General features: G+C 36.0%; 1 protein-coding gene across 3 annotated transcripts; it reads right to left on the bottom strand.

The window, feature by feature from the left end:
* Positions 1-302: 302 nt before the first annotated feature.
* On the bottom strand, positions 303-11,885 carry LOC141689873 (uncharacterized). 3 transcript variants are annotated; one of them, XM_074494376.1, is made up of 17 exons: positions 11,574-11,885; positions 10,065-10,236; positions 8,534-8,839; positions 8,327-8,416; positions 7,384-7,866; positions 7,106-7,213; positions 6,615-6,745; positions 6,347-6,479; positions 5,729-6,092; positions 5,122-5,642; positions 4,826-5,008; positions 4,593-4,751; positions 4,277-4,351; positions 3,867-4,047; positions 2,691-2,887; positions 1,821-2,036; positions 303-1,218 (listed from the first exon to the last, which is right to left on the bottom strand). In XM_074494376.1, the coding sequence occupies exons 1-17, from the start codon at positions 11,747-11,749 to the stop codon at positions 571-573; spliced, it is 4,143 nt and encodes a 1,380-aa protein (XP_074350477.1). In that variant the 5' UTR covers positions 11,750-11,885; the 3' UTR covers positions 303-570. The 3 variants fall into 3 exon arrangements, with proteins under 3 accessions (XP_074350477.1, XP_074350478.1, XP_074350479.1); XM_074494377.1 differs by lacking the exons at positions 10,065-10,236; positions 11,574-11,885 and adding an exon at positions 9,686-10,017; XM_074494378.1 differs by lacking the exons at positions 10,065-10,236; positions 11,574-11,885 and adding an exon at positions 9,259-9,584.
* Between the last annotated feature and the right edge of the window lie 7,947 nt (positions 11,886-19,832).

Genomic DNA, 19,832 nt, shown 5'->3' with positions numbered 1-19,832 from the left:
ACAATGAAATTTTTTAACTCAAAAAGTTTAATCTGAAATATAAGTGACTTTTACCTCATTAATAAAGAGCTACATTTTATTAGTATCTTACCAAATAATAACGATCTTTAAAAAATGTTATATCACCAACAAACATTTACGTCTAACATATATACAGTTGAACCTCGACGAAGTAATAATCAATAAAATATTAATCTCGCTAAAATAATATTTTTCTCCGGTATAATGAACATAATGTATATTTACTCCTAATAAAATAATAAAATCGTTGAAATAATATTTTTTTCTTGGTTCCAACCATATTACTTTAAAGAGGTTTATCTGTACTCCTATGATAACAAATACAAATTACAAAAGTGAACAACAAACAGTTGGCATCTTCTTTGCTACAATTCTGTCACTAGAAGAGCTAAAATCTGTAAATTTCAGTGCATCGACATTCAAGCTCATACAAAGCTTAAAAGCGTATATACATGATCGGTACTGCATTTTCAGTAACTGGTACTAATTCAGAAATGACAATATGCCTATTACCTCCTAACTGTACATGAATATGCTGTCTCGCGAGATCTAAATGTGGAACTGGGAAATGAAAACCTGTGAACGTAATTTTTTGAAAACAATTTCTACTGAATAGAAATCTATGTCAAAACCATAACTCTGGCCTCCGTACTGTACATAAAGGTAGCTTTTGGTAGATGGCGGTGGGGGCAAAATTTGATGGATTTTTGGAAAATCTGCAGAGGGCTGTGATGGTGTGCTTTTCTTGGCTGAGTAGTAAACATCGGCTAAAAGAAGCCAAACCAGATCGGGGTCAATACTGGCAAGGCCAGCTAGGGCATTTATAGATGCATCACGAAGCCCAGTGACACCGCTGCATGCAATCCCTACAACAATACCACTCACCTTTTTGAGGACTGCATCCAGTGCTGAAGCACTCCTTTTGTTCCGGGATATATCACCAATCATATTGAGAACTGCCACCTGAACTTTCATATCAGACACCTCGGCCATTGAACCCTCGGATGCCATAAGAGTACTTCGGTAAGGAAGTTGTAGGGGTGCTTTATCTTGTTTTGAGAAAGGTTTCTTCTTAAATGGTGATGTGTTTAGAAGCTTCCAGAAGTGCCCCCCATCAGTATAGAAGCGGCGTGAAAAGAAATCTCCCCCGCAAACTTGTACTGAACTGCTTATTACAGCCGAACATTTGCGAACAGCCTGTTAAATCAACCGTTAGAATATACAACGAGCTTTTTACAAAGCATGAATTAGTAAAACAAATGAGCTACTAGATTTCAATTATAAGGATATAGACCATAAGTGCATCACCACTTGAACAGATTGCTTGAAACTACAAAAAAATAACAGTGAAGATCACACATCCTTAAATCGAAATATAGAGTGCTAAACCCTAGAAGGTATACATTTTTTTGGTGTTACTAGAAAATAAGAGATACATTAATAAAAAAAAAATTAACATATAACAACGAAGCTCCTATATGTCATCCATCACCTATCCCAACCACACTCTTAAGCTCAGTAATGATACCGTACTGTTTAAAATGCAATGCTTCATTTATAATAATCAGTTTAAAGAAAATGTCTCTCTTTTTGGCGGTATAGCATCACAGCAGAAAGGTCGAGTTGATTATGGGAACTGGATAACATATAAATATGCCACAATGATGTTTTTGAAATTTATGGAAAGTATATGAAATTAATGTATAACAAAAGTTACCGACCAAAAAAAAATGTATAACAAAAGTTGAGGTGCATATTTACACAAAAATATAACCAAGCAAAGGTATAGCAACGCTCACCAACTGGTTCCCACTTTTGAAACATGAAACCAGGAAAGGCCATATCTTATTCATTGCAGGAAGCAACCTGTTCTCATCTGCTACATTCTCGTCTGCATCCAGCGCATCTTTAAGATCGTATCGCGAATACAAATCTACGATTTCTTCAATTACCCCCATAGTCTGCTTCTCATCTTTATAGGCCACCTCCACTTTTGCAAGAGCCAGAATGCCATCCTAAGTTTTAAGCAGCAGTGTAGAACAAAAAATGAGACATAGACACCTAAAATGCAATATCAGTAACAAGAGTAGATAATAAAGTTGGAAGATAAATGTAAATCACATGCTCTTGAATGCCAATTTCTTACAAAAAGCTCTAGGTTCATTATTAATAGGAGCCAACAACATATAACTGGTTCCACACTATGCAAAGAATTATTTTTAGTAGTCACTTAGGGACCTTACTCTCCTTAATGATGTCCACTTATCCTTGTCATAAGCAATGCCATATAAAAAGATAAGTGACTGATCAAACACTTTTGATTCTGAATGTGTTTACAAGTCACCAGGATAGGTCGTTTGCCTTTCTAGAAAGTTATACTGGACTACGTATTCTGCAGGTGCAGATCATCGGTAATGAAAAACAATGAGAACAATTTGAAATATATTATTGGACCAGGGTTAAAACCCCTTGAAACGGTCACTTTCTGAACTACAAGGACCAGGCCAGACCCTGCTGATGCAGGAGCTTTTTTTTAGACAAAATAATATGACGTCATGTATTTTTTAAACGAAATCCCTAAGCAGTCAGAATAAGTGTAAACTATAGACTAGTTACACATATGACACACTCAATAAATTAGCAAACACTATAAATAGAAAACATTATACCTCAATGATATCAAAGGCAACTAGGCTAGCCACTTGCATTGCAGAAATAAGAAGAGGTGTCACAGCCGTCACACATGAACCAACTATCGAGCCAACTGTACGTCTATACCTTCTAAAATCATTCAATGTGAGCAACATCGACTCCACCTCTTCCATGTAGGCATCTACATTATTGACGAAGTCACCGCTCTGTTTTCCTGGTATAGAATTCAATTGATTTTCTCAGTAGTTATTAGAATAAAAAAACGTTAAAATTTACATAAAATTAATTAAGAAAAAACTTGAACTTCACTCAAATTGGGTTAGCTCATGAATCCTGGTCCCAGAACACATTTAAAAAGCGGGTGTGAAAGCTTGGTCAAGATTATTTGTGGTTAAGTTAACAAAGGTATGAGTAAGAGTAGTGTTTAAATTATTTTAAAAAACCACAAAGATCTCTTAAACTTTCAATTGCGTATCTTATTCTTTCAAACTTCAGACAATGAGACTTAAGAAAAGTATGATAGAGCATTACTGGGTAGTTCTTGAAAAAAAAATCCTCATTATATGGACTAAAAGTCATGGATAAGCCAATTTTAACAACCCTGAATTCATTTCTATTTTTTGGGCAAATATGTGCTGATTTCCAACTTCTGGTCCAAAGAGTAAAGACAGGACAAGCTTTAACCCATCTAGTCACATTGTAACATACAGTATTTCTTGTGGGAAAGCTGGCAATCATATAATTTTGTGAATGATAATATTAAGTTTTTGGAAAACAAAGTATTTTGCAAGTCCACGCCAGAGAATTCTCTTTCCGGAAGTGCGTTAACATACATCATGATTCAGGAGTAACAGTAATGTGAGAAGTCAGAAGACATGCTGCACACGTGCATAACTATAGATGAATGTTGCAGATATGTATGAGACTTATGAATGCAACTGGGAAAGACATTCACCCAATTGTATGCTAACAATTAAAACAAATGGGATAGGATTTTTTTGTATCATGAATTTGTTGCAACTACATTCACACAGTAACAACTACCACAGGTATGCTAAGTTGTCCATTACCGAATGTCTTGGGACTAGGTTCACATTGTTGATACCAGAATACCAGACTAAGCCTAATTAAGTCATTGATGTTACAGCTACATTATCATTATGTAAACCATTGTCAAAGTTTGGAATACTAACCACAATCCACAGGAGTAGCTCCAATGTTATTGTGATCGTGCAACACTGAACACTCTAAACCACATTTTATCTCATTTTCCATAGTACACTTTTTAGATTTGACAATCTCTAAATACGACTCTGCCTGAGAACACAACGTGACAGCCTCCCGCTTTGATGCCTTCACAATTTCTGCAACTGCCTAAGAAAAAAAAAACAATATGTACAATAAGAAGAGTACAATATACTGTATGTACTACTTTAATATTTACAATAAATGACATCTATTGATGTTGAATTATGAGACAATTTCTAGAGATTTGCATTAATATCTTATTATATGAAGGCAGACAATTTGTACTTGTATTTAGCATTGAATGATTGTATGATTAACTAGAACCATTTGCATATAGATTTCATTACACAAATACCTTTAGGAAAGGAATAGTTAATTCAGGATGTTGATGCCTGCCAAGAATCTCGAGCTCCAGTGAAACAGACCTCATCTGTAAAATATATTAGATATTGGTATTATTCATTAGGAACAATATATAGAAGCACAAGTAAAAACAAAAATCTAAAGAGCATCACAATAAAAATTATTTTTTCATTTAATCTTTTGAGATGGAACCCTTGTATCTTTGCCAGTTCACTATATAAAAAACTAATAAAAATTAGTATACAAATCCTCTAAACCTCATAAGGCCAAGATACATTGCCTAGAATAGGATTTATATAGACACTTACCGGCTCCTCCAGTAATGGCAATATATTATGTGCTGCTCCGATGTAGGAAAGCATAGCAGCAAGCACACTTGGCACATTAGGGTTCAAATCTAAATGGCGCAATTGTTGACAAACAAAGTCAATTATATAGTCTGAATTATCTACCACCAAGTGCCCAACCTGCAACAAGTTTGAATAAATTAATTTCCTATCAAGTTCAAGTAAACTGAAGAAAGCATATCACTTCATCACACCGTTGGATAGCCAGATGTAGCTGCAATAACATGTAAAACCGCATCAGATGCACTTCTAGTTTGGAAGTCAGAACAAATTAGATTCTCAAGCAACACATAGAGTGAAGAATGAAGAAATCCACATGATGTGAAATCCCCGCCCAGGCACATATTAAATATTCCTATCCCATCTATAACAACCTGTTTCAAAAAAGAAACAGAGCTTTAGATATACAAACAACAAATTCATTTTACATTTTTTACGTAATAAATGAAAATGTGAAAGCCACAAAGTGAAGGAAAATGTATCTTTCCTGGTGCATCATAGCATTGTCACGAAAAAAATGCAAGGTAATATCCCCATCTTCAATATCAGATAGTTCAACAAAATCCTGCTTTGCACTCGGAAGATCCCAGATTTCGCTGCATAAATATTCATGTAATACACTACCAACACAATCAATCAAATGACTCCTTCCATCCTTTTGACAAAACCTCCAAACAGTTTCATCTGGCCCAGTATGCCCGACTCCACCCCGTTGCATATAATAATCATCTACCATCACACTCCCATCTACTTCTTCCCATCTTATACTGGGCATGTTAAACATCTTACTAAATGAATTAATTGCTTGATCTGACAGACCATATATCATCTCATTAAGAATGCATGCAGCAACACTAGCCTGTCGCACTAAACGTCCAGAACCAGTTCTATGGTACCAAGATTTCCAACTTTCCTTACTGTAACTCTTTGTTCGAATCTCAGAAACCAATTTTCGTATGTAGCCTAGTGGAATATCAGCAACAACTGACAGTGATGCTTCACTTCGGGAGTCTACGTACAATTGGGAAAATGACCTGGCATAAGCTTAGACTGGTAAAATATTAAAAAAACAAAGAGACCTAATTTCAAAAGCTAACCTGCAAGTAAAGATAAACCTACAAGTCTTAAAATTCTTGCAAGGGTCTGATAAAGCTTGTGACTGCCCACATGGACAAACCAAGGTGGCACTCGTGGAAGCTCTACTTCACTGTGAACATTTTCCCATGTATCTACAGGCTTGTTGTTTTGAGCGCCCAGGAACCTTGGCTCTTTGGATGAAAAGGCCTGCTTAATAGAGTTGTCATCGATGCTGAAGGAATTGACAGCTTTCATCTCGGCTATTGAGTGCAGGTAACCAGTTGAGGACGGCCTTGCTAACATTAGATTCTGAAGTGAACCAGCAAATGCCGAATTTTGACCCAAACACAGGGCAAATGAATCTAAGAATTGGGCAGCTGTGACCTAAATATTGCAAACAGAGGGAACCTAGTTACAGTATGTTCAATATCAAACACTTAAACAAAAAAAAACCCGTCTGTTAAAATAAAATACTTTCAATGAACTTTATTACGGAAGAAAATCTTTCAGTAACCTTGTCATGTACATTCATTGACCATTTAAGTGATTAAATACTGTTCTTAAAACAAGGCACAATCCCCCGCGGCCCCACCCACCTGCCTAAAGATAAGAAAGAAAAAGAATGAAGGTGCACATACAGGTGACTGGAGGAAGTGGTCCTTCACAAGCCGAGGACCAGAAAAGTAAATTAAAACTAGCAACTTTTGAGCATGTGATATTGCAACTGCCTCCTCACTTCCAAGCACCACATTTGGAAGCTTCTTGGTAAGCCTGTAAACAGAAATGCACTAATATGTAAGTTTATTTCCAAGTATCCACTTCTCTCCAAGCTCCCGTTACAGATTTGGGAAGAGAAATGCTAATAATAGGACGACAATGGTAAAACCATTAGAAATATAATTAAACCTGCTAAAGATTTGAGCAACGTCATGCTTAATGTCATGTTTTCCCCTTGACGAGAATTGACCTCCAAGAAACACTTGTGCAGCTTCAGACACCTCTTCGAAGTCATCACAAACTAATACAAATAAGCACTCCTGTATGCAGGTAGATTAATATAAGCTCATACGACCAAGGAAATATAGAATTCGTATATGCAACCATGTTAAGCAAATTAAAGAAACCTATTTGGTCAAGTAACTATTTTATTCTGATAAGTTTAGTCAAATAACTGATACTTTTTTTAGAGTGAATTTTGGTTAGAATGTCGAACGACATTCCAAAACAATGCATGCATGCTAATTTAAATGAGGACACATTTTTTTGGGTGTATTACCAGCACACTATTGGTTCACAGAAGTATCCACTCGACCCTTTGACACATAAAGTCTGCTTGCTAGTAACTTGAGATTTACACAAGCACAAGTACTAGAGTTATTAGTTCAGGGTGAGATTACCAGAAAAACTAATCTGCTCTCCTTCAATGTATAATAGCACCTTGATAAAAGCCCTTCTATCGCAGCCAAAAGTGCCTTCCTCACCTTTTGAGCTGGATGGACGCAGAGCTATAAAAATATGTGAACACGAGTGATTAACATTAAGGGAATATGAACACATTGGTATTTAAGCTACAGTCTACAGTTTGAAAAGAATGCAAAAACAGAAACATGAACATAACTGCACAAATCTTTTGGTTTGACTACTACCAAGTACCGAGTCAGTTGTCAGAACCTACATTCGGGAAAGTTGCAGACAATAGTTTATCCACATGAGCTGAAGTTTTCAATATCCAATCTTTTGTACGATCAACATGCAGAGTTCCTTGCACATTTTCTTGGCTTTTAGTTCCCTCATTCTTGTGTTCTAAATCGGGAACACTCCCGTCCACAACTACATGTTTCAAGTCTTTCACTACAATTTGACTCTGACCAATAAAACTAACGGGCAAATGACGGAGTTCCTCTAGAATCGACTGCGGAGATTTCTCCTTACTTGAGTGGACGCCAGCATTGCCATTTCCAGTTTCATCAAGGCTACATAAATCAGCATTATCCTCAAGAACTATCATAAGGAACTCAGCCAAACCTCGAATTGCTTGATCTAGGCTTTCTGCACTTCCAGCAGCTCCACTTATCATCCTTTTCGCTACATGCAAAACTTTGCCAAACTGACTTACTACCCCTGGCACAAAGAATGATAAGGCATCTGCAGTACCGACCTACAACAAAGAAGTTAACATCACAAGGCTGTACTTAAGGCTAAGTTATACACCGCTAGAGTAAAATTAATAAGGCATGTAGTTCTGCAGCATACAGTATTCTGCTTCCACAAAAATGCCATCCTCTCACTACAAAGAGGCCTAGTAGAACAACTTCATGGCGAGAATAAAAAGAAAGCTGAGGTTATATTATATGTAGGGAATGGGATGTAGAAGGAGGGAGGGGTGATGATATCGGAAGTTAACATAGAATTTTACATCTGAGGTCTAGTAATGAAGATTGTCAGAAGATACGGCTGAGAAAACTATAAACTATAGGATACTAATATGTAACCTAAAGCTGCCATATACAGAAGTTTTCAAGATCAGTGCGGCGGACAACTTTCTATAGCTAAAGAACCCAGGACATAAACAGATTGTTGACCGGTTAGAAAAGCTAGTAAATGCAATGCAAAATCACCTTAGCAACAAGTATACGCAGAGTGAAAAAGGCTTCTGTCCGAAGCTGTGCACTACCTAGCTGCCCACGCCCTGCTTCGGTATCTGCGGCCTTCACACACAAAATTCAGTGCAGATTTGGATCAATAAAGAAACGATCGCATTATTCATAGAATCTACATATGCCCTTAAAAGCAAGGCAAAAAGATTAAACTAAAACATCACATGCCTTTAGAAGAAGCGAAAGCCAATGCCCAACAGCAGGTGAAGCAGTTTGAGATTGAAGAAATGCAAGTAAACATTCTTGTTCAGAATCATACTTTGTGTCTCGACTAATGGGTGATTGTAATTCAGTGCTTTTTGAGAGTGCAGGCCAGCCAGTAATTTGTTTACATGAGCAAGACTTCTTAGAGCACATATGCAAACTGAGAAGCAGAGCCCTGAAACACCTTAATACCCCTCCACGAAATTCTTCTGCAGCCTCAGACGGAGAAAGTATTGCCCCATTAGTCAATTTCTTCAAAACAATAACCATCTGGAAGGGAAAAAAACCAAAACATCTTTTTATGTAAGTATTTTTAATGATTTCAATTTGCAATCATGCATTAATATATAAACAGAAGTGCACAATGGGAACTCATGGACCTAAAAAGAACATAATGAAAATTGATTGTTCTCAGTTCGCACATGATGAGTTATGTGTGTAATACATTAAGACTGTGGGCACATTAATATTCAAAAGATAAAGGTGAGTAGCCAGTAACTAACAATACCCATTTAGACAATCAAAACCGTTGTCTGAGTCTGTTATGTTAGAACCCGATACAAACACCCTAGAAAACCAATTTGATCGACTCACATGTATTGTGTCATTCCCCAAAAACTGAAACTACAAACCCATATATGCCACCAAGCTACTAATGTATAAGAATGCTCAGGTAAAACTTCAAACACCTTAATTACAACACATTTTCTCCTCCCATGCACGAATCCATCCTTGGTGAAATAGCTCCCAAGACTTTTTTATCTTCTGTAAACTCTTCCTAGAGCAGTGTTGTGAAGATAAGATGACCATATCCATATTACATATGAGCCTGCTCTCCAAATACTCAATCACGGGAAAGACTGCAACCATTCCAGTCTAGCTTGCCTGTTAAATGGCTAATAATTCTAATCTAAAGTACAACCAGTAACAACTAGCATTCTCAGTTTCTAGACACTCATTATTAAGATTATGGAAGTTATCTAGTTAAGACACTACGCATACAGACGCTCATTTCCTCTTCAGTTAGTGACCTCCGCTAGAGAGTACCACTCTTAAGAAGGGAAAACAACAAAACAATATATAATTACGTAAACTGAATTAACAATCACTATTTACCATTTGCAAAGACAATCAGATACCCATACTCATAGGTGTCAAATGCTGCATTGATTGCTGAAGCAGGAAGAATATATAGCCCCAAACATAACACTTTCTTTGAAGCATCAAGCAAGTGAAGCCTTTGCACATAATAAAATCACTTCAAGAGTCATTACATACAAATTCTATTTCCATTGAAGGATGTCAAGCAGCTCTAATCTCCACAAAAGCAAATAAATGGGCGTAATATTGCACTAAAAGACAGCGTGAACCTACTACACACAACATACTGAAATAATACAAATATATACATATATAGCAAAACTTATCGGAAACTGTAATCAATCCAATAAACTCCGAAATGCATATTAGCAGAACTTAATAATATTTCATATACCTGATCTAATGATCCTATTCGACACTTTTTCAAAAGTTCCTCCAAACATTTAAGCACACCTTCAGCTACACTGTCACTCACTGTAAGTGGCCCTTTTGAATTATTAGAATCAACCTTTGATCTGCACTCGACAGCTCTATCCAATAAAAGCAGCAACGGAAACAACGTATAGCTGAAAAAACGAATAAACCAACAACTTATCAAACAGCCTAAAGAGCAAAACTAAACACTAAAACAAAGTTTTCCAACTAAATACATGTGCGCACGCGCACACACATAGTTACCTAGTTATACACTCTGTCGGTATACAATTATAAACTAACAGTCACGCACACACGTATATAACTTGAAACTTGAAAGACACAAGTAACGCAAAACAACCTAACTGAAAAACTAAACATCAATAAGAATTGTTTCGACTAAATACACAATTCATTATTCTACTAAAGTACTAATACACAATCAAATTGTTCCGGCCACATACACAATTCAAAATTCTACTAATACACGATTAAATAAACGTATACTCGCACATACAAATAACTAATAAGAGCATACAAACGTGCAATCAAACAACCTAAACAGAAAAACTAAACATTATCACACATCGCTTAAACTAAATATGCACATACATAAATCAACAACAAATCAAAAATCCTAACTACTCAAATAAATAGATATAAATACGAAAGCATATCAATGCGCAATTAAACAACCTAAAGCATATAAACGCACAATCAAACAATCCAAACAGAAAAACTAAACATTATCACACATCATTTCAACTAAACACGCACATACATCAATCAACAACTAATCAAACAGCCTAAACACTCAACTTAAATAAATACTCAACATACGAAACCATATAAACACACAATTAAACAACCTAAACAGCAAAAACTAAACATAATTACACATCATTTCAACTAAATGCACACATACATAAGTCAACAACTAATTAAACAGCATCAAAACTCAAATTAAATAAATATAAATACTCGAAATACGAAAGCATATAAACACGCAATTAAACGACCTGAACAGAATAACTTAACATAATCACAATTCACACATTATTTCAATCTAACAAACACAAACATAAATCAACTAAACAGATATAAATGTGCAATTAAACAACCTAAAGCATATAAACGCGCAATCAAACAACCTAAACAGAAAAACTAAACATAATCACACATCACTACACATCATTTCAACTAAATGCACACATACATAAGTCAACAACTAATTAAACAGCCTAAACACTCAAATTAAACAAACATAAATCAACTAATCGAACATTTCAACTCCTCAACTAAACATATATAAACGCGCAATTAAACAACCTAAAGCATATAAGCGCGCAATCAAACAACCTAAACAGAAAAACTAAACATAATCACACATCATTTCAACTAAACACACATATACATTAATCAACACTTAATTAAACAGCCTAAACACTCAAATTAAACAAATAAAAAAACTCGAAACACGAAAGAGTACTCGAAAAAAGGCTGCAGAGACTGCGGCGGAGATCGTAAAAGCAAGCGATGGAGCTGAGAGAGAGTGTGAGAGTCTTTTCTAGGGCTTTGAAGGAGCTCAAGTAGCTGCAAGCAGTAGTGTTTGAGTTCTGAGAAATCGATTTGTGATAATTCTTCGAGTTCAAGTTGTTGTTCCATTTGTTGTAAGTATAAATTATAGATACAAGATTGAATTGGAGTGAGAGTTGGGGATTTGAAAATTGAGAGTTGAAACCCTAGTTTATATATGTGAGATTTTGGAGAGCAGAAATGGAACCGCGAAATATAGGGCCTGTTTGGTAACAGCTTATCGACGAGTGTTTGTCGACCTAACTTATAAGCTGAATTTACAACTTATAAGCTGATAAGTTGAAAGTAGGCAGTGACGTACTTTTTTCCAACTTATTTTCATTTTTTCACTTTTTTCTAAAGTTTTGATTTTAAAATATAAATTTTTAAATATTTTATAATTTAAGATTCATGAACTAAGATAATTATATTTAATAATTATTTGTTTTAATTCATTTAAGTAAAAAAAATTATGACTTATAAGTAAATTTATCCAAACACTTATAGAACTTATAAGTATTTATCAACTTATCACTTATTTCGGACTTAATCATTTTAAGTCATAAGTTACTTATTTTAAGATTTCCCAAACGGGCACATAGCAAAACGAGAATCATATAAATTCGGTTAAATTTCGATTCATAAGCGCCTCCGTCCATCCCATCCCCAATTTTATTAAGTTTACTTTAAAAAATTAAACTTGTCATAATATTTGTCATTTTTAGAAGCAAAGAATAATAATAACTATTATTTTAATTCTTTTTGATGGAAAAATATTTTTATTTTTGAGTAAAGAAATAAAAAAGAGTAAAATGCAAGAAGTGTAACTGAAATTTACAAATTGTGCAATTTGTGTATTTGTAGTTTGAGAATAATAAAGAAAAAATGACCAAAATAATTATTTTCAGATGTTATTTTACCCAAATTACCCATTCTATGATAAGATGTCCTAAATAACTACGATAGTGTAGTAACAGAATTAAACGTCACTTCCGGTGGAGTAGTCAATCAGTCTGTGGAGTATCAGTCCTGATACACCTTTCCCAATGGAGTACCGGCCTGATACTTCACCGTCATTGAAATATTATCTTTAATTTTAAAATTTTGTATATTATTTAATTATTTATTATTAAAAAAATATCATAATTTATATTATTTGGTTAGGATTTTGGATCTGAGAGTCACAGGTTTCATTTTCTTGCTTGCTCTAGTCTTTGTTTTCTTTAGCTTGTTGAAGATTGGAAAGTTTAGTTCAGGAATTGGCAAGCTATCCCAGTCTACTGGCTCATCCTTTGGAATTATGGGCTTACCATGGATATTCCTTGTTGGATCCACCACCTTGAATTCTTCAAATACCATTGAGGGTTTTGATGTCTGAGTTAAAGTTGTAGACTTTTTGGGAATGTAGTCTTCCATTTCCTCATCACTGAAGTCTAATTCTCTTTTGGAGTGGATCTTGTATCTGAATCTTCTTTTCTGTTGTGGTTCATCTTGCACTTTTTGATCTTGAGGTTCAGCAATTACATATGGTTGTGCAGCAATCTCAGTTGTAGTCTTTGTAGCTTGAAGTTTGGCCAAGATAGCAGCTTGCTCTTTCTTTTGTTTGAGCTTCTTAGCTTCTAAGGCAGCTTGATTCTTTTCTTGCCCGATTCTTTCCTTTTCTTCCTTTTTAGCTTCAACAAACTGAGGGTGTCCAACCACCACACATATTTCTTTACCATTTCTGTAAATCTTGGCAATTCTTCTTTTAAGTGCTGAATCAGCTCGATCCTTGAAAAAGCAATTGACCTAGCCAACAACTTCTTCTCATCTAGCCTAGGTGTTTCATACACAATATCCATAGAATTTTTGTCTGAAAACTTTGAGTAGTTTCTTTTAGGCTTCATGATCAGCTTTGCTTTTAGAGATTTGATGCAAGATGTTTGACCCTTTTCCAGATAATTCAAACTCATTTCATTCACAGAGATGTGCTTGACTTGAGAGCGATGATTAAAGACTTTGTCTGGTTTCTGAATTGGTCCAAATTTATGTTGAATTTCTGTATCTATTTTCCTCCATTTCTCTTTTAACTCCTTCCCAGCTGCTGCTACATCAATCTTTAACAATTTATCATTTGTTTCTAGTTTTACTGCTGGTGGCTTTGTGAAAGCAATTGTTGGCACAATTACTGTGCTGACTTGGATGTTGAGCTGTTTCTCCCCCTCACTAGATGAGCCTTTCTCCCCCTTTTTGTTAGCATCAAGTTGGAGAGTGGAAGGGAGTTGAGTAGCCACCAACTGTTGGAGTAGAGCAGTCTGAGTTTCTTGATTAGCAAGTATCTTGGCCATTGACTTTTTCACATCAGATAATCTAGAGTCCATGGCCTCAACCTTTCTATTGAGATCAGCCTCATTCCTTAGCTTCTAAGCTATCTCAGTCATGGTGATTTCAGGAAGTCTAGCATCCAACCTTGCTATGAAATCGTGTTTTACTTCAGAGACTTCCTGCTTGATTTCATCCACACTTTGACTGTGTTGGAGAGCTTGAATCTTATGCAGCTGGAGTGCTTCAAGATGTGCTGTAAGTAGCCTCTTTGTGCTGGCATTTGTAGATGCTTGAATGGTTGTTTGGGTGTCATGAATCAGCTTGAATAGTGTTGATTGGAGATGTGAGTAGGAACATTCTTTTGTTAGCACCCAGGCAAGAATATCTGCATCTCCCCCTATGCTCATGCTGTCTTCCTCACCATCCCCACCAACATCCTCAAATGAGTCTTCAGCCAGTTCAAAATCACTGCCAGTAGTTAAAGGCATAACAGTGATTGCATCAATTGCTCTTTGTAGAGATTGAGTAGTGTGCACCAAATTAAGAATTCTTTCAACCTCCTTATTACCCTGTACAGCTAATGTTTGATAAGCTATAACATGATGAGTAAATGTCTCAGCATCTAGGGAAATAGAATCTATGACAGCTTGATATTCTTGCTGAAATAGTCTTTTCCTTTCTGCATCATTGACATTCATTGACTCACTTGCAATTATATACATCCTTATCTCTCCAGTACCTGCATTTCTCTCATGATCTCTCTGTTTTTGCATCAAGGACTCCCCTTGGTTCCCACCCTCACACCCTCACCTTCACCATCTAAGGTGGGACTCCTCTCACTCACTTTTTCCAGTCCTGAAGAAATAGAATGCATTTGTTCACTCATATTCTCTCCTTTTGCCTGGGAGCAACCCGGCCTCTCACTCAGTTCACTCCCTTCCCTCAGTCCTAAGAGTAATTGCACTACAACTAAGTCTTCTGCACTTGTAAAAATTGAAGAAATTTGAAGTGGTTAGAGACTCCCGACGGATGATGAATATCCATCGGGACAGTAGTATGTAGGCTTATCTGTCGGGATGCAATCACTACTCGACGGATGATGAATATCCATCGAGATTGAAGAAATGATTGAGTTTGGAGTGGAGACTATTATAGACTCTGTGCAGATTTATGAAAATTTAGGCAAAGATGTCTCAACAGACTCAGAAAGAAATGGCAAGTGAGCCAGCAAATCATCTAAAAGATGATGCTCACTTTCTTGAATTTTTGGCTCCCCCACAAGAGTTATAGATGGAGAATTTGGAAGTGATGTATTAATCATGTCAACATCCTGTGAGTGTGTGGGTGAATTTGGTGTTTCAGGTGCTTCAATTGTTAAGGATTTTAGTTGTGACTCCACATTTATTGGAGCCACATCAATCTAACTTTAAGATGGTGCAGTGACTGGGTCTTTAGCTCCAGTTTGCACTGTGTGTGATCCCTGTGCATCCCCAACAATTTTACAGGATTTAGAAATATTTAAAAAAAAAAGAATAAAAGTAAAATTGATTTAGGGTTTAGGGCGCCCTAAATTCTAGAGCCTAAATCCTAATTAAAGTGGGGATCTTAATTTAATAATTTTAAAATTTTAGGTGATGATTCCCTGACAAAAAAGTATCTCACATATTATTACACTGATAAAGAAATATCTAGACCGATAATTCATTGACAAAAAAGTATGAGCCATAATACTCCACTGGGAAGGAGTATCATTCTGGACAAACTCTACTAGTGGAGTATTAAACTGTACTAAAATGAAGTATTTGGTGGTTATTTTGGGCAGTTTAAAATTTTGATAGACATTTTGGTCAATGATTTATAAATATAGGGTGTTACCCGATAATAAATGTGTACCTGAAATTTTGAAAATATTGTGCATTTTGTGTACAATTTTTAACTTTTTTTAACAACGTTAGTGGAAGGTTTTTTTGAATGGAAGATGTTTTTGAGGATTCAGAATTATGTAATTTGTGTATCTGAAGTTTGAAAAAATATAAAAGATCGCAACTTCAAAATGCATTGTTTTAAAATTGTTTATTAATTTAAAATTATACTAAAAAAAGAATTAATTTGAAGGTGAAACACGTAATAATCATTTTTAAAAACTCAAATTAATTGGTACTAATTAATAAGTTAGCAAGTTTGAGGTCGATTTCATATTAATTAACCGGAACGATAAAATATAAAGAAGCTTGAAAGTAATCATACACGCATGATTATGAGCGCTTCTATGATAAATGTTGATAAAGCTTGAAAATAGAGCAATTAAAGTGCTAAATTTCAAAATTCTTTATTTTATTGTAACCCGAATGTGCCAGACTGTTGGTGGAGCCGACACCTAACCCAATCCAGTAACACGCAAATGGGGTGAGTCGGGCCCATGAGGAGAGTCGGGTCCAAACCTATTCCACGAACTGGTCAACCTCCCAAATAGAGTCCAACCCTGCTATAGGGTGAGTAAGGCTCAGAGGAGGAGTTAGGTCCATCCCAAACAAAGAACAAGCTAGTCCCACAGCCCCCCTAGAAAGAGTACGTGGAACATAAGTCTGGTAACGTGACGATGACAGCTACGGACAACCAACAATTGGGATAAACATGACACACGTTAGTACGCCCTTGATACAATCTAAGGCGGCCATTGCCTAGACACGTGTATAAAATTCATTCAAACTAGATGTCCTCCGCCCCCAACATTGAACGACCCTGATACAAAGGTACCAACTCCTAAACCCTACTATTGAGCTATAAATACCCCAGTGGGAAAGGTTTTGGAGGTTACGCTCTCTTCTACACACTCATACATACAAACACATGCACTTAACATTTATATCTTCATCATCCAAAATCGAGTTCTTACTCATACACTGAAAACGTTGCAGAACTCAAACCCCCTCTAGTATTATTTTACAGACACCCAACAATAGCTACATCACAACAATTGTAAAAAGGGTTCAGGCGCGATGTCGGAGGACGAGACTGTGGATCGAAGTTATCAGTAAGTTTGCTTGCCTCCTTTATTTGGAAGCACAAGGCATTACACTTCGCACACTGCGCCATATATGACCCATTGAAACGCTTTTTGAAAGCGTGTGTTACAATAACTAGGGAGATTTTGACATAATGCAACATTAATCATTTACTATTATAATAGTTGAAAGTTAGTGTTACAATAGACATGCTAGTGTTGCACTGGTGTAACACTACATCCACTTGTTACAATAGCTTAATTAATTAAATAATAATTAATTAATGAAGTAAATAATTAATTATTAATAATTAGTTGGGCACACTTTATAGGCTCCTCAAGTGGGTCCCCCAGGTGGGCCACACTTAAATTAATTAATTAATTATTAATTATTAAGTGGCCCCCACATGTGGGGCCCACTTAATAGGGTCCCTAAGTGGGTCCCCATGTGGGCCCCACTTAAATTAATTAATTAATGTCAAGGTGAAGAAATTCAATCAAGCGCGGGTAAACGGCGGGAGTAACTATGACTCTCTTGAGGTAGTCAAATGCCTCGTCATCTAATTAGTAACGCGCATGAATGGATTAACGAGATTCCCACTGTCCATGTCTACTATCCGGCGAAACCACGACGAAGGGAACGGGCTTGGCAGAATCTGCGGGGAAAGAAGACCCTGTTGATCTTGACTCTAGTCAGACTTTGTGAAATGACTTGAGAGGTGTAGGATAAGTGGGAGCCGGAAATGGCGAAAGTGAAATACTACTACTTTTAACGTTATTTTACTTATTCCGTGAATTGGAAGCGGGACAATGCCCCTCTTTTTAGACCGAAGGCTCGCTCGCGGGCCGATCTGGGCGGAAGACATTGTCAGGTGGGGAGTTTGGCTGGGGCAACACATCTGTTAAAAGAATATAGGATTTCTAAAGAATATATTTAAACTCATTTTACCTCTCTAAACTTGACGAAACTTTCTCTTATAGGATTTCTTTGAAGAGAAAATGAAAAGTGGAAATGATGTAGATGAGGTCATTCCTAAAAAAAAGAACCGATCGCGACCAGATTGGTTGGTGGGAAGGCAAGGTAAAGCAGTTGCCTCTACGGAAACTCCGGTTCCACAATTCAAGGTCGAGGAGCTGAACGCAAAGATTAGTCAGCTAGAGAGTGAGATGGAAGCGAAGGTTCAGAGAAAAGTTCAAGATAACATGGCCCGGTTGCTGAAAAACTAGGAGATGCAAATCTGGGTCTCAAAGTTGATATTACAAACTTTTGTGCAACCGTTTCTAGTGTAGATGAATTTGGCACTCCAATCACTCCTGGCACCACTCCCGGCACTCCAATCACTCATGACACCACTGCTTAAATTATAATTGTCTTTACATACTATGATTTTGTGGTACTTAGTTGTTTTTGTTGTCGGATTGCTTTTTATGTTAGATTTCTGAATTGGTTTTATGTTGGATTATTGGAGTTGGAGGATGGATGTAGTTGAAGTTGTTGGAGGATGAATGGTTTTAGGTTGGACTTGTTGGTGGTTGTAGTTGGATATTTGTAGTTTGGTTGATATTTGTTGGATTCAAATTTTAATGGGAATGCTATAAAAACAATGCCTGCATTACAAAATTTATAAAAAAAATGTTACAATTGCTATTTTAGTGTTACATTTAATATATTATTGGCTTTTACATTAGGTTTATATAGTGTTACACTAAACACATATGGTGTTGCAATAGTGATTTCTTAGTGTTATAATAGGTCTGCAAAAGCTCTCTAAAACCGGGGCCCACTTGATCACGTGGCACTGACACGTGGCAATATTGTCCCACATGATGACGTGGCATAGCAGGTCCCACATAGTGACATGGCAGTATGGGTCCCACATGATGATGTGGCAAAGCAGGTCCCACATGGTGACGTGGCAGTATGGGTCCCACATGGTGGCGTGACAGTGTGAGTCCCACATGATCTCTGTGGGTCCCATTTGATGACGTGCACGTGTGGGTCCCACATGATGACGTGCCAGTCTACGTGTCAGTGTGGGTCCCACTGAAATTAAAAATAAACATATAAACTATTGTATCACTGTTTTTCCGTTACATTACATCCTTTTACCTTTACATTAGGTGGGTATTGTTATGTTTTTAATGTGTTACAATGGATTCCCAAAAGTGTTATAATTGGTAGTAATAACGCTCACAAACGCAACGCCCCTTACTGTTATTGTAACAGATTTAAGGCCTATTGTAACATCAGGAGAGCGTTACAATTGGCCATCTATGATGTAGTGGCAACGAGCATCGTTAACTGTTACTTACTTCAAAACTTTTATCAAATAACAAATATAGTGTCATTAACAATACTTATATAAAAATTTATTTAAATCCTTCTAATATCTAAGAATGCAGTTCCTTTTTTTATGTTCAAGTTCTTTTTTTAAAAAGAAATAATTAAGATCATTGACTGTAATATCCGTATTTTTATTCTAATTAATATCCGTATTTTTATTTTAATTATTATCTATTTAATATTTGTATTAGTTAGAAATAGATTAGAATTAGTAATAATAGTAATTTTTAATACAATTTGATTTGGAATAGAATTAGTAATTATATTATTAATTAGATTAGGGATAGGATTCTATTAATTGTGGGTTTGTGGGCCTATAAATATATATATATACAAGTTATGTCCTATTCTATGTCTTTTTAATTGGAGCCGCTCTTAGAGGCTAGGGTTTGAGAAGACAAGAAGATCTTAGAAGTTTATTCTTGTGTTATTCGATTGATCAAGGTACGAGAATCGATCTTTTCTTCTTCATAATCATATCATGTTCATCTTCTTATTTGTTTGTGCTGAAATTCGTATGT

The sequence above is a fragment of the Apium graveolens genome, chromosome 10 (genome assembly GCF_009905375.1).
Source record: "Apium graveolens cultivar Ventura chromosome 10, ASM990537v1, whole genome shotgun sequence".
Lineage (NCBI taxonomy): Eukaryota > Viridiplantae > Streptophyta > Magnoliopsida > Apiales > Apiaceae > Apium > Apium graveolens.
Note: the sequence above shows the minus strand (reverse complement) of the source record. Positions and strands in the feature narration are given on the sequence as shown.

Coding starts and splice junctions, on each gene's coding strand:
- LOC141689873 (XM_074494376.1), bottom strand. CDS start 11,749: ATGGAACAACAACTTGAACTCGAAGAATTATCACAAATCGATTTCTCA. Junction 6,746..7,105: donor AGAGCAGATTAGTTTTTCTG/GTAATCTCACCC, acceptor ACCTGCATACAG/GAGTGCTTATTTGTATTAGT. Junction 4,048..4,276: donor TAACTATTCCTTTCCTAAAG/GTATTTGTGTAA, acceptor TTTTTTTCTTAG/GCAGTTGCAGAAATTGTGAA.